The sequence below is a fragment of the Gambusia affinis genome, linkage group LG14 (genome assembly GCF_019740435.1).
Source record: "Gambusia affinis linkage group LG14, SWU_Gaff_1.0, whole genome shotgun sequence".
Lineage (NCBI taxonomy): Eukaryota > Metazoa > Chordata > Actinopteri > Cyprinodontiformes > Poeciliidae > Gambusia > Gambusia affinis.
In genome coordinates this window covers 3,525,528-3,540,854 of record NC_057881.1, presented here as the reverse complement: position 1 = coordinate 3,540,854, position 15,327 = coordinate 3,525,528, and the positions used below count along the sequence as shown (strand labels likewise).

At 36.2% G+C, this 15,327-nt stretch overlaps 2 protein-coding genes across 3 annotated transcripts in view; both read right to left on the bottom strand.

Annotated features, from left to right (window-relative positions):
* The window catches only part of cnot3b (CCR4-NOT transcription complex, subunit 3b), a 52,084-nt gene extending 43,036 nt beyond the window's left edge, over positions 1–9,048 (bottom strand). The window contains exons 1-4 of the mRNA XM_044137832.1: positions 8,851–9,048; positions 5,730–5,792; positions 1,582–1,649; positions 625–699 (exon numbers count right to left, since the gene is read on the bottom strand). Coding sequence (XP_043993767.1) covers positions 625–699; positions 1,582–1,649; positions 5,730–5,754 — 168 coding nt within the window. The 5' untranslated portion in view covers positions 5,755–5,792; positions 8,851–9,048. The remainder of the gene's footprint in view (positions 1–624; positions 700–1,581; positions 1,650–5,729; positions 5,793–8,850) is intronic.
* Positions 9,049–11,385: 2,337 nt separating this feature from the next.
* On the bottom strand, positions 11,386–15,222 carry ccdc106b (coiled-coil domain containing 106b). Of its 2 annotated transcripts, XM_044137830.1 has the most exons (7): positions 14,955–15,222; positions 13,923–14,084; positions 13,430–13,621; positions 13,189–13,341; positions 12,894–13,100; positions 12,468–12,628; positions 11,386–12,010 (listed from the first exon to the last, which is right to left on the bottom strand). In XM_044137830.1, exons 1-7 carry the CDS (start codon positions 14,992–14,994, stop codon positions 11,855–11,857), a joined length of 1,071 nt encoding a protein of 356 aa, XP_043993765.1. In that variant the 5' UTR covers positions 14,995–15,222; the 3' UTR covers positions 11,386–11,854. The 2 variants fall into 2 exon arrangements, with proteins under 2 accessions (XP_043993765.1, XP_043993766.1); XM_044137831.1 differs by lacking the exon at positions 11,386–12,010 and having other exon boundaries at positions 12,447–12,628; positions 14,955–15,188.
* Between the last annotated feature and the right edge of the window lie 105 nt (positions 15,223–15,327).

The following is a 15,327-nucleotide window of genomic DNA, read 5'->3' as shown; positions in this document are numbered from 1 at the left end:
AACAAGGCTGCGAGACTAATGAAAAAACTAATATAGATGTTTTTATTTATTTATTTTTTTGAAGAGCCTTAATTATTTAATCCAGGAGCTTGTGAGGCGATCCTATCAGTGACTAACATTGTTTGTTTGTACATATGATCGCCCTGGACCTTTTGGATCAGTGATGACAAAGCTTATGACAACATGTGGGCGTCTGTGAAAGTAGAGAGGTGCTGCAGTTTCTGTACGCCAGCCTGTGCAGCTCACACAACATTTGGAAATAAAAGCATTGGAGCACAAATTTACTGAGATTGGCTGTTCTCCGACACCATGTTTTATGTATCTGCTTTCCTGGTATCCTTAAATTACCAAACTAGTTTATTAGAAGAAAGTTGGGAAGATTAATGACCTGGCAACATGTTCTTAAAGTTTCCATTCATGTGAACTTTCCTCGTTCAAGGGGATTAAAGGACTCGGCTGAAGAGAAAATGGCTCAATGTTTTAATCAAAAAGATTTTACACCAGGACGAAATGTAACTTCTGCAACCATAACGTCTTCAAAGTGTTTTCCTTGACTCACTCAATTATTTAATTACCTTTTACAATAACTTAGTTTAAGTGTTTCTAATGAATGCTTTATCGTACCTGCAGCTTTTTAATCTCTTTCTTGAGGTCCGCTTCATATTTCTCCTTCTGGTTTGTATTGGCTGCATTGTGAAGCTGCAAAGAAACAAAAGATGAAGTTTCAAGCAACTACTGGCTAACACAAATCAGAAATGTAATAAGTAATAGCAACACACTCATATCAGCAAGTCAGTAAAACGCTGCACAGAACTAAATAACCACTTTAGTTACTGATTACTCCAAAGTTATGGGAGTTTGATTTGAAATACTGCTTTTGGAGGAAATCTTCTTTTTGGCTTCAATAGTAGCACGGTTCTGCTAGAAAGACAAAAATTATTAATTACTTAAATGTTATTAAAAAGGGAAAAATAGTTTTTCAGTAGCAAAACCGCCAACGACCAACTACAGCAAAAATAATACCAGGACATAATTAAATTAAAAAAATAAACTGGGATCTCTTTTGCCAAACAAACCCAATTAATGACTTTCTGCCATTTTATTAAATTTGCTATTTAAGTCTCTGCACATTTTTATTGCTCCTGTAGGCAGTATATGAATCTTTTCAAGGAATGAGAGCCTTTGTTAAAATACAAAGGCAGCAGCTCCTGAAGAAAGTTTAAAAGTAAATGTTTTCTTCTCATCATATTTCCTGTCAAGTCAAAGCTCAAACTACGAAGGTTAAAAAACTGTTGGTAAATGTATCACTTTGTTGGCAGAGAATAAAGGGAAAGTATTTTAATCATTGATTATTTTAGCTATTTTCTTTGAACAATTCTTATGTGAAGATGTTTGTCAGTTTTTTATATGAATCATAAAAATATTCATTATCAGCATAAGTATCAATATGCTGAGAATTGTTTTTGACTATTTAAAAGCTTTATTAGACTAAAATCAGTCAGATTTGTGCATGTCTGGCCATTCTCTGTATTTCTAAACCAAATAATTGATTAATTTTTTGCTGTGCTAAAAATGTCTTACCTTTTGCCAAATGTCTTCAAACTGCTCCACTCCTTCCGCTACTTTTTTCAGACATCGATCTATTTCCCCTGAAAGAGAAAATAATAAACAAACCATAAATAAAAACACGACAAGGTTGAGTTTAAAGAATGTGAATCCGCATAAAAACTGATGCTAATGTGTGTGCAAAGTGAAATTGCTTTTATCTGGTAAATTATTTGGTTCTTCAGAACCAATAGTGTTTATTTACCCTACAGTCAAACTGCATAAAAAGTGAATAAAACAATTTTTCTGCATTGAATAAATTAGACGCTCCCTGTCAGGCAGGTTTTCCCCAGCAGAGTTTCTCCTTTTTAAATGAGGACAATGCAAAAACACAACTGCAACACATAAAAGCAATACACTTACAAATTATAGCTGACATCTCATGAAATATGCATGTCATAAAAGGGTCCACAGTGCATGACAATTAAAGGTGACACACATCCCCCAATCACACACAAGTTCATATTGCTATGTTAAATATCAGCATTTATGACAGACAGCAAAATGGATTAAAAACTGATATTTTGAGACAAATAAGTTTACATTAGGCGTCTTTTGGGACAACATGTCCCAGATGACTTATGTCAAATTTTGTCATGTGGATCTGATAATTCACTCACAATAAAACAAACAGGAAGGAGCTCAGATTAGCTTAACTACACATCATCTGTGACAGCAGAACATTTTTACATGGAAAGGATTTTTTTTGTCACTTTCCAAATGGAACAACTGTACTGCTGCAATTGTGGCATAATAACCTGTAATATTCACATGTTTAGAAGAACGTTGTGTCAAATCTTTCTGTATGTAGGGGGTCGGAAGTAAAAATCTTTGGGTACCATTGATGTGATTAACAGTAAACGTAAACAAATCAAATTTAAATCAATAACAACAAACTCATAAATTCACACAGTGAATGCTATTTATTTCTATGTTATTCATCTCATTATATTTGACATTCTGAATCCTCAGGCTTTTTCATTTGTAAATACAAATAAGGAATAATTTTATAGATTTTTGTAAAGTAGTAATTTGTACATTTAGTTCATACTTTAAGTGCAAATCTTTTGTTTAATTATTTTTAATTTATTTATTGTTTTTAATTGTTTGATTAAAATCATGTCAGGCCTAAGCATGACATTTATTCTTTCCACTGTACCAACAGATTTCTCACATCTATCACGCTGCTTTTGTCAGCAACTGTTTGTGAAAAGTTCAAAACATTAAAGCCTCATTATTGAAACAAAAAAGATTCATTTGAGTCCAGAAAGAAACAAAAACAATGTAAAATTATGGAATTACCTTCAGGTAATTTCATAATATAAATGATAAATATACATATAAATTCCATTTGGTAATTCCACTGATATGTAGAGAATAGTCTGTAACTTACAAACTGAGATCTAAACACACAAATCTCCAATATTATATCAAAAACAAATGAAAACATTAAAGAGAGATGGAAATAACAAGTTCTAGGAATCTGCAGCACAAAGAAAATTCACTCCACCTTTTTAAGCAATGTCTCTAACGTGAATTTATAGCTTTTATATCATTTCATGATATGTATTTGGTATTTCTTAAACCTAAAATCAGGCAAATGAAGTAAAGACAGCTTGAAACAATTTGTCTGAATAAACTCCAGCTGAGGTCGGGGTTTAAACTGTCTTGATGTTCAGATACTTCAGAGGGGGAGTTATTTTTAGATGAAAGGCAGCCTCCTCTGTAATAATACATTACAATCTGAGAAGGCCGGAGCAACACTGCTGCTAGATCATCTCTCCTTCAGGAGGACATTTTAGCAAATGTACACATTTCTGTTTTGTTTTTAATATGACAGCTGCTCTTTGGGGGAAGCCACTGTGACAAACGTGAAACAGAGCGGGACGTTGATCCCTGTCAAAAATGAACTTTTAGCCTGCAGTGACAACTACAGATTGAAAGTTACATCAAAGTATGTTTCTGTAAACCGGAATGAAGCCTCTAGTTCTACTGTTTTCCTTAGAAAAGGTTTGAGTAGGGTTACAACACCTGTTGCTTGAGATGCAAAGTCATCTATGCACTGCAAAACCCTTCAAACATCAGCTGACATCAACTTCATCTGTGCTGTTAAAGTGTTTCATTCTTTTTTGAAATGGAAGTACTGAGAATAAGTGTAGGAGCAGTGAGAAGATCATTACAAATGGAATTTAAGTCTTATATCTCCACAGGAATGTACGAACTTCATCCATCTGGTGGAAATTAACACTTGACCGTGATAGATGCAAAAAAAAAAAAGCTATCTTGCTAGCTAGCTAGTATGTTAGCAGTGAGTTATCTCCTGTCTCAAGTCACAGAACACAATGAAGATGTCTGAGAGCGACTCAGTTTTGCTTGACGGAAAAGTCCCGTTGGAAAAACCCCCTAAAACACTGAACAACCTTTGTCTTCCACACAGTGAGGTTCATATCCACATTAAAAGCAGCACGCGTTTCCCTTTGAAGGCAACAGCTGTTCATACAAAACTTTAGTTGCCTCAAATTGTCTGTTAAATCACAGTAACTTAGTACAGTAAAGAAAATTGCACTTTAGGGAAACATTATGCAACATTCAGTCTTCACGGATTTTGAAAAGACTAGGAGTTCACACTGACAGATCGGCTTCATCAGATTTTTGTTGCACGGGCGAAAGACTGAGAATAACACACCTAACAGCTGCGCCTGCCGAGGATCACAAGCTAACACATCAAACTCACAAGGGCGGCAGTTTGAAGGCCAAACAAACATGCCAGTAGGTGGCAATAATAGTAGTATCCCAGAAATTTGATAGGATATCTACATAAAATGAATGAGATGCTATATAAAATACTTTAACACAAAAGTCAAACCATTTATCTGTTTTTATTTTCCTTTTTTTAATAGTCATTTATTTTTTAATATGAGGTTATTAGTGGGTTTATTCTAGAAGCATGATCATTTCTTTCTAAGCAGACGTTAATATGTTTGAACTGGATTTTGAGTCCAAAAATGTAGAATTTATGATAAATACTTTATACTAATTGACTGATATTTTACTCAGCAGTGGCTAAAGATGCACAGGTCAAGATCCAATATTTACTGATATTAGTTAATATTGTAATTTAGCTGTACACCAATAAATCAGCCCTAATTTCCTTCATTTTGGGAGATCTGCAAAAGGCCAAAATTTACATGAGAAACCAATCTTATCCACAGATCTGCAATGTCTGAAAATCATCCCAGTCTCATCTGCACATGTACGGCCAACAATAGTCACCCAACGTTGCCAACTTAGTGACTTTGTATATTTAGTGACTTTTCAGACAAAAAAAAAAAAAAACTGTATACAAACACTTACTAACCTAGATGTTTTTACTGTAAAATGGAAACTTAAGGCACATAAACCAAAAAAAGTCAAAGGCATTTATTACTGTGAGCTGTTGTTGCATCTGTGTTTTAGTTTAATAAAAACTACAAGCTTAGAGACGTGTTCTTATGCACAAACACGGATATGTTTCAAATTTGTCATTTTCTGTTGAATTTATAACTTTTCTGTACTATAGAAATGTGAAAGTGTCGGGTCGGAAAGCAAAGAAAACCAAAATCTGTACCAGCCAGAAAAACCCTGGTCAGTGAATCTCTGTTTTGTTTTGTCTGAAAAAAACCCCATGATTCCTGATGTGCCACACTGAGCTTCGCTCCAGTCAAGAATCTCCAACCTGGCAATGAAGCAATCTTACACAACCCAGCAAACAACTTACTTGTGAGCGCATGTGATTTTTGTTTACAAGGCCTGCCACTCTTTTAAAAATAAACAATTACAGAAAACAGCCGGACTGAGCAGCAGTAGGTGTGATCACACAGGAAAGACATCCACACATGATGTTGAACACTGGCTTCAACATTCTCACAGCGATACACCTAAAGGTGCCATCAAATCAAATTACAACCACGTCACCCTTAAAGTGCTACACGGAGACCATAATGATTACGGTGGTATAATTTGTAGTGTCCCTCACCCAGCGGACATTTGATGGCACCACAACAAATCCTAACGCTTATCCGAGTCAACTCGGGTGTTTTGAAGGGCGCACAAACACACACCAGAGCTCAGTCTGAAGGCCTCACCTTGAAGTTTCCTTTTATCGGCCATGACTGATGACTAAGATGATGTCTTCATGCCTTCTTTCACTGCAGGAAAAATAGAAACATAAATTACAAGGAGAAACATTTTTGAGAAAGAAGTTTTTTTTAATCATCAATAACTAGATTATTGCCATGATGAAAGCAAAAATGAAAAAGATAATATATGAGCTGAACAGAAATTAAAAGCGATGACTAAAACAAGTCAGCACACGACATGCATGGATTCTGATGGTTCACTTTGACACGTTTCAGCTGCCTTTTGGCCTCAGATGAGACGCATACAAACTGCAGTACCAGAGGACGTCCAGGCACCATAAAGGCCACTGGAAACCAGTTGAATCTGATGGCTGATGGTTCATGTCTGGTCAAATCATCAGCTATCCTGGTTTATCTTCTGCATGGGTGTTAGAAATTTTCTGTTTCTAGCACCCATGTGGCTTTTAAATCTATAGAACTAAAGGTACGTATTAATATTTCAATATTTTGAAGTCCAGTCCTTCACATATTTTGCTATGTGAATCATTATTGCACATTTGACACCAGATTTGGTTGAGATTTGCACATAACATTTATGAAAACCTTCAAAGGTTTTTTCAACCTGGTTTATGTTGATGCTGACAAGATTTATAGTAAAAATATTAATATTAAGCAGCTTGACTCAACACTTCTTAAGTCTTTCTGTCTCAACAGATTTACTCTGTTGAACACTAAATTAGTCGTTTCAACCAGACTTATTTTTATTTAGCTGCTCCATCTGAAATAGACTGGATGTTGGACAAGCAATAACAAATTAAAATCATAATGATTTCCTAAAGAAAGCAATCAGATAAGAAGGCAAGACCCTAAAGGAAGACACAGTGTGGATGCTGAAGGATCAGTTTTTCTTTTAGGCCTAACCAGCACTTAATGGAGCTTAGGAAGCCTTTCAAGAGTCAAAGGGTGCATTCTCCATGTTTCTACCAAAGTAACGTCACACCAGTTCTGATCCGCTTTCATCATTGGGAGCAGCAGAAAATAAAAATCTACCCAATTTAAAACAAATGAAAGTAACAACATTCTGCTCCAACAATAACAAAATGTCAGATTAGCATCAGAATGATATAAGATGACACTCTTGTTTTCCCACATCTTATTTTGATCACCCATCAAGAAGTACAAATAGCATAAACACATTAATTATGAAAGGTTCAAAAAATAATGCAGTTTTCTATTTATTTGGAGTTCAAAATCTGAAAAGTATTGCAAGCGGGTTTTCAGCACCCTTTAGTCCGATACTCCTAAATAGAATCCAGCATAAATAACTTTAAAAAATAGGAAAGACAGAGAAGAAGCCATTTTAAGGGAAAGCCATAAGCAGTCCTGTTTGCAGCTTAGTGAAACAGTTGATCTGTGAAAAAACGGTGCTCTGTTCACATGATATGATGATTAAATGTTTTGCTTTAGATGCAAAACACTGTTTGGAGGAAAACTGACACGGCATATAACCCTGAACACACCATCCCTGTGGAAGTATAATACTGTGGGGAAAATTGGTCAGAGGTAATAGAAAGTTGGAAGTCAGTCCTAGAAGATAATCTGCTTGACAGCAGCAAAACACACATGACTATTTAAACATACAGCCAGAGCTGCAACAGACAGCTCTGAAGTGGAGATTAGTTTGGAGGAATGTTACAGATATTTTTCCAATTACACCATGAGCATTATCATCAATCTCAGATAAATATTACAAAAGCATTCCTTATTGTCTAATTGGCACCTAGAGAGAGAAGCGACTGCTTGCTGGAGGAGCTACAGTGGACAACAACGGGAGCTGCTTACAAAAACTTCTCAGAATGTGAAGCGTTTGTCCTTTTCTACTCTGTTCTCACCTCTGATAGGAGAAGCGAGATATGGGGAGTCAAGGAGACAAACAGAGGATGTATAAATAGGGATTTAGGGAGCTTTCTATTTGCTTAATATAATAAAATATTTGGAAGCTAGTTAAATGCATTAATCAGTTTCCCTACATAACAACAAAAAAGTGTAAATAAATCTAAAGAATATACACATGCTTTGGTAATTATCAAATGATCTTCAAATGAAGTATGCCAAAGCTTCCAAACAAAGAAAACTTTTGCAAAAATCACACCTAAATTTTTAGAAATTCAACTTCTTGGAAATATTTAAAATATTTATTCTAAAATATCGTACTGAACTTTGCATGAATATTGTTCAGTAGAAACACAACTGCTGAATTTATGAGTCTGACGGAGAGAAAAGGCAACCAATACAGCACTTTTTGTAAATGCCAACAGAAGAAATTTTCCAGTCTGCAAAAATTACTTCTTTATAGATTATGTTTTGCATAAAGAGGGATTAAAGTAGGATTTACAAATGTATTTCTGAACTAGAGTTTTTGTACTACCTAAAGTAGCATGGTTCCCAATACATATGCTTACAAGCTGCAGTGTGTAATAAAAGTGTCTATGAAATATGCATTTGTATCTCTACATAATTGATATAGAGATTGTTGTCCACATTGGAGTTGTTTTCATAAACAGCTCAATTCGCAGCTCGCTTTAGTTTTTAAACGTCAACATCAGCCTGAAGCACATCGTGTTGACTTCGAGTTAACTTTTCTCAAGCAGGTGCAAACCACTGTCCTGGAAACACACTTTCACTCACCTGCTGAGTCAAAACACGACTTGACTCCATATTTAATAACTATTCAGGTATTAAAAAGCTGCACGTCTCTGTGGACTTGCACGACCAAAAAGTGCATCGCCTGATTTCACAAGCGGGGAGGAAAAGCGTTTGCTAGCTCGGGATGTTTATAAACAATGCGGGCATCACCAGCGCCAACAGCAGCCTCTGAGCGACAACATCCAGGCGAACACACTTCCAAAACAAACTCAAGTTCGTATTTCACCCGCGCACTTCCGAAATAAGTTTAAGTTTTCTGCTTTAAAAGCAATAACACTGAGTGTAAGTTGTTGTTAGTCAGTGAGACCAGCAGCTTCCCACCGGCTGCGCTGTTTGATGTGGGAGAGTCAGTTTGGAAACGGGAAAGAGGAGCAGAGAAGGCACCTAAAACCATATTCCTCAAATTCTGCTTCTAATTTACCTGCTTTTTTCCGTGTTTAGATTGAGTTCCTCTGTCGGTAAGCTCCAACAAATCTTCAGCACTTCAATATTAAGGCTTAGTTTTTAAAATAAATTTGTCAATTCTTCTCGCTAAACAATCACCCCACACATCCAAGATGGCTACCAGGAACACCTCCTCCTCCTCGGATGCCCTGGCGGCCACGAGTCCCGCCCCTTTCGCCTGTGATTGGGCAACTTCCACTGACTTCCTGCTTTTATTGGTTCAACTTAGCCGTCTGTCGGTGCAGTGTGCTTTAACTACTTCCAGGCTGACTTGGGCTATGATTGGATCGTATGGAGAGGTTAAAGGGTAACCAGGCGGTAGGGTTACATGGGAAATAGAGTTTTGTTATTGTGTTGTCAGCTGTCAGTAATCTTGGAAAATACCACATTTAAGTTGGAGCACATTCAATTTTATTACAAAACTTGTCAGTGGACTCTGGTGGCTTGGTGACATCACTCTAATCTTCATTCAACTAAGAAATCAGCAACCTATTTTTTTTTACAAGTTAAATAGCTACTGCTAACTGTGGTACTTGCTAACAAATCATATAAAGTTGGGATAAATGTATGGCTGCATAAAGCTATAAAAAATCTTTATGTTTTATGTTTTGTTTGTTGTTTACTTTTTATTTTTAAAGGGCTTGCCTTGTTTGGTTCTTTTCTATTAAATAATTTCTATATATAAAAAAGTTTAATTAAGTTGCTTTAGCAAGTCACCTATTAATATTCTCTATATGTTCTTTTATTTTAAAAGCACCACTGACGTTTGTATATATTATGTTATGTTAGTGGAATAGTAATTTTTAAATAACATTTTTTTTCAGATTTTCCCATTTAATCTATGAACATCAATCATATTTCCACTGTATAAAATGGGTTGGGGCAAGTTGTGGTATTCAGTGTAAAGTTACCTTTAACTTTGAATACTGAGGAAAAAGTATGTTCATCAATATCGGTCACAAATTCTTCTTGGCTGTTGCTTCAAAAACAATCATATTCTGGTAATTTGCAAAATAACGTTTTAGATTAAGTTTTAAAAATTTGGACAAAATTCTCTTACCCTTAAAATAAGCTCCTGATATCTAATAATTCATACGTCAATGTTGGCATACTTTCTCCCTCTGATGGTTAGATTTTATTGTGATCAATGAAAAAAGCCATTTATTGATTAGACTTTAAAAGCTTCAATAGGCTGCAGGGTACTGTGCTGCTGATGTCCTTGATTTGTAGAAGCTGACGCTTCCATGCTGCACTATGTTATGCTGCACTTCCACAACATTCAAATGTGGTTTGAAATTTTACATATTTACTCTGTCCTGCTTTAAAATGTCTAGTCTGCAAGTTCACACAACACAAGGAGGACAGCTGTGTGAAAGAATAATAGATTTTCAGATTCTTTCACAATTTTTATGTCTCAGGTATGAAATTATGAAGTTGGTGTCTTAGGCTACTGCTAAAGTTTGAACCATACCTGTGCCAATGGAAACTTTGTGATATGCTTTATTATAAAACCTTCTGCAAAAATTGAAAAGCATTTGCCAGCTTATCAAATCAGAAATATTTGATAAGTTGTCAGAATTATTCATGGAAATGCAAGTTTTATCCCAATTTTGTTTTATTAAAGACACAATTGGCTAAAAAAAGAAAATAATTTAAATCTCATTATTGACACTGACACCCACTTTGGATTGAGTTCATTTCTACGAGTCAAAACCATCTGAATACAAATTCTTTGAGAATATAATCTTGGAAACAAAATAAAACAAAGGAAAAAGATGTTTGACTTGTGAGCATTATTTTAATAAAACAAAATGTAAAAAAGGCAAAAGATTTTCAAATCAAGTACAGAACAGAGTAGAAAAAAAACAAGAGAAAAGTTTTTCACTGTTCTCTTTTGAGATGCCATGAAGGAAACGTTCTGGCATCACTTCCCTGGACAGACTGAGGATTCATCAATATATCATTCAATCATCCACAGTTCTTAGTTTGCTGGAACATTTTCCTCTCTTTCTGTGTTCATTTTGGTTTTAGTTTTCTGGTTGTAAATCTGATTTCCTGTTACAAAACTACATGTCCTATTCATTACAGAATTTCTTCTTGCATGGAAGTTTAGCGCAAATAGTTTAGAGTATGCTTCCTAGGGTTGAAAATTATATGTTGAGTTCAAATTTGTAATTTTATAAACAATATGCGAGGTATGATTAATTTCAAGAGGGAGTCATTTTTTGGCTCTCCTATTGAGCAGTACTCCTGTAATCCACTAGAAGGCGCTGTTTGCCAGTTGCTTTAATTCTAAAAGTCAACCATCGTTTTTCTGCTCACCGACTGGTAGTAAAACAAATTCATATTATAATATTCACCTTTAATCAGGGGAGCATTCAGACAAATGTCTGCTGTATGTGAAAAATGCCTGGATTTTACCTATTGTTTTAGCCAGACAAAAAAAGTCAAAAAATGTCTGAAGCATAAAAACTGTCAATTTGTTTTAAATTAAGACAAGAAAACAAACAAATTATGCAATTGAACATTTATTTTTCAGTGTGCAAAAGACAAAACCACAAAGTGAAAAAAAAAAGTTTATCTAACAGAAATCAAAATTCCTGAGCTTGGTATGTAGACATCATGCAGTAACCATTGAGAAAAAATTTATTTTCCCCCTTAAAAAACAAAATATATTCAGGGGCAGTCTATTATATTCTATTAAGTTAATATAGATATTCAGTTAATGTACAAACAAAAACAATAATACAAGCACAAAACACCTCAGACAGTGAAGATCACCATGTCTTATATTTAAATTATTGCAGGCAAAAAAGAATAATAAAGGATCCACTCAAAGTAAAATTTGCCCAACATGTGAAAAAAACAACAACTCACCACACGGATCTCTTATATGTAGACTAAATATTGTATATTGGCTGGTAGTACTTGACGTTTACATAACTTTATTTTTAAGGCAAAGAAGATATATATTTCCTTCCTCAGTTCCTGAACCTGTAGGAGATTGGGAGCAGCTTGTTGGTCTTCTTCATGTTCTGGACCTTAGTGTGCATCTCCTCATCCATAGTCTTGTAGCACCGCCTGGCGTAATCCAGAAGCTTCTCCTTGGAGGCCTCAAACTCTCCTACATCAGTCACCTGCAGGAGAAAAACGCAAGTCTTTACAAAGGTGGAAATCTAGAGCAGTTGTAGAAATTCAGCAGGAAAATTATCAAACAAGGACAATCTATGTCCTAAATCAATGACCTGTTAAAGGCAGAGAACACATCTGGCTTGAATGGTTTTATCTTGCATAAACATAATGATAACTTCTAAGTTTCTGATGAACTGAAATACAAACCCATAAAAACATTTTATTTCATGTGAAATGCTGGTGCTGTTATTCCTGAATTTGTCAATGTTATAGGTTATTTTCTTCAACACTTATTTAAACAATGTTAAAAGTTTTAAAACCAAAGAGAAAGTCCATTCAAATACTGAAAATGTAAAGCAACCAAAATCCAAGGAAAAGCTTTCAGAGAACCCAGAGAATTTTTGATTAATATAAAACATTTAGATCTGCCTACTGCTCTAATCATAAAAGTGATGTTATCACCTTTTCTGGGGCCACAAGCAGGAGCTCTGCGATAGGGGAGGTGGAGGCCATCGTGTTTCGGTCGACTCCGTGGATCTGGAAGGCTCTGGACATGCTCCTCACACGCTGGTAAGTGGTCAGGATCTTCTTATAACGAATCAGAACCCCATCTGGGTCTTTAACTGGACAACAGAGAGGTAAAAAGCAGGTGGAATGTGAGATAAATATCTAAAAGTTTTAGATATCCATATGCATTTTTAGAATGGGTCAAATAATTGAGTTAAAATGGGAGGTATTGATTATATGCAAATGACGGCTGAGCTTGGAGAGAATTGAAAAAGTATGAACTACACCAACTGTTTTAAAGAATAGACAGAGAACTTGTTAACAACAGGACATCAAGTTTATGTTTCTTTCTACTTTCAGTTCTGTTTTATATGTTTTTACCTCTTTGCCTCTCCCTCCCATGGGTGATCCTGAAGATCCTCCTCATCTTCATCCTCGGCTCTCCGCTGCCACGCCCTCGGCTCTTCTTCTTTGACCCGCTCTCCACAGCCGAGTCTGCATCATCCTCCACCTCTTCTTCCCCCTCTTCCTCAACAAACTCTTCCTCTGTGTAATATTTGTCTTCTTCAAGATGAAACTCCTGTTTGACTGCGAACAAAAAATGCAATACATAATAAAATTAGAAAATAAAGCACCTTTCCTTGGACTTTAAACTGCTTTTTGTGATGCTCTTCACCAGGGACAGAGATGTTGCGGCGGATCCGAGTTCCGGGGCCCTGGAGGCGTTTGAGGGTCATCCCTGACCTGGTGGTCATCGGGGAAGGAGGAGATGGAGAGCTGGCAGGCTGGACTTTCACAGTACGCTGGGCGTCTCCAGACCAGTCTGCCACTGAATTCAACAACAATTGTACCAAAGAGAAATCAGCTGAAACATATAACTTTTTTTTTTTTTTTTTTTGTAAATCATCCCCCCTCACCGTCTGGACTCCTCATGCTGACGATGAAGCGGTCCAGCTGACAGCGCAGGAAGTTTCGCTCCTCTTCCAGCTCCTCAATGCGTTTCTGCAGCCAGGCATTCTTCTCCAGAGAGACGTAGAGGTGAGCCCGCAGGTTAGAAATCAGGATGAAAGGGCTGTACTGGGAGTGAAGGGACTCCTGTACCACTGGCTCTGATTTCAAAGCAAAGGAAATAAATATATAAACACAACCAGCAGGGGACTGAAAAATGCATACATGGTTTGGCATTGTCATATAACAATACCAATTTATCATTTTAATCATAAGAGACAAGAAGTCATAGTTCCTGCGCTTCAACAGAACTGCTCAGGTTTTTTGGTTTTCTAAAAACCACTGATGAAGTGGAATCACAATTTTGTTTTACTTCACACCTGTACACTAATTTGTGCATCACATCACATAAAATCCATTGAAGTTTGTGGTAATAAATGTAGTTCTCATAATGTGACCTACCTTCAATCAACTGCTGACCATGGTTCAGGTGGTAGGCAGCGGGGCGCTCCACACTCTCTTCAAGGGGAAACGAAACCTCATAGGCATTTAGATACAAACCTCCCGTTTGTCCACTTCCTACCGTTCCTGACGAAGAAGACGAAGCCTGGGCGGTGTAGCGTTCTGATATATGGGAAAGTAACATTTGGCAAAATAGGTGAAATTTTTGGTTGGAGAAGTTGAAGAACAATATTATTTTGTACATTTTGTTGTACAAAATGTACAAACAGGACACAGTAGAAAAAGATTAAATAAGTGCTACAGGTCTTTACTAAAACAAATCAGTGAAAATGTCATAAAATTTCCCTCATTTTTGTAGAATTTTATTGAAACCAGCTAGACTTTCCTTTAAAATCATCTTATTAAATAGTCCTGCAGCTGTACTTAAATCCACTTATCACTGTTTTATTAGCATGGTGGCCATCCTGGATTCTGGGGTCAATGAGAAACTTCCCATTTTCCAATTTGAATCTTTTTGTTATTTTTTCTTTCAATGAGACACTGGAAAAGTGCATGTCAGACTTCAAGACTGTTTTAAACTCTTTGCTGGTATTTTCCCAACATTGTACAAGTATTTAAACTGTAGCTCTACTACTCAAAGGACACAAATAAATAAAAATCTGTGAGATTGTATAAAATACGCAGGGTCTCCAGAACCAGTACTTCACATCATAAAATCATATTTGGTGATTCTATTTGAATATAAATACCCAGTTTATTATAGAAGTGTCGAGCTTGAAAACTGTCTTAGCTGCTGTTTCTCTGCACAAGAAAAACGAAAAAAAAAACCAAGACAAACGAAATCACGCGAGAGTAGCTGAAAAATAGTCAATTGTATCAGTTATTACATAGAAAACATGATTTGTCACAATAAAGGAACCGTATTAGTCAACAAAATAGGTATTAACTGACAAACAGAGGTCAAAACTGTTCATTAGAAAGGAGTTGGGAGATTTAAACATTCGGGTGGATGCGTCCAAGAGTTGTTGTTACCTGGCGTGTTTGTATCGTGTCTGCTGGTTGCGGGATTCATGACAGCTGAGCTTGACAGATAATGATGAAGTGACTCAATAATAAGGCAGATGTCCGCAGTAACTAGTTATAATTTATTTCCAGGCGTCTTGTTCGCGGTTATACTTCTGTAATACAGCCTGAAACGGTGTCACATCAGCCGCTTCGCCGCAGAGCAGAAACCCGACCTGCAGCAGCAATTACCTGATTATACTCAGCCTCCACAGGTGGACCGCGCTCAGTTTGGATCAGCTCACACATGCGCAGAGAACTTTCCAGTTACTTTACAAACATTAAAAAAATCTGCATGTTAAATAGATGAAGTTCCTTTTGCAGTATTGTTCCAAAAATAAAC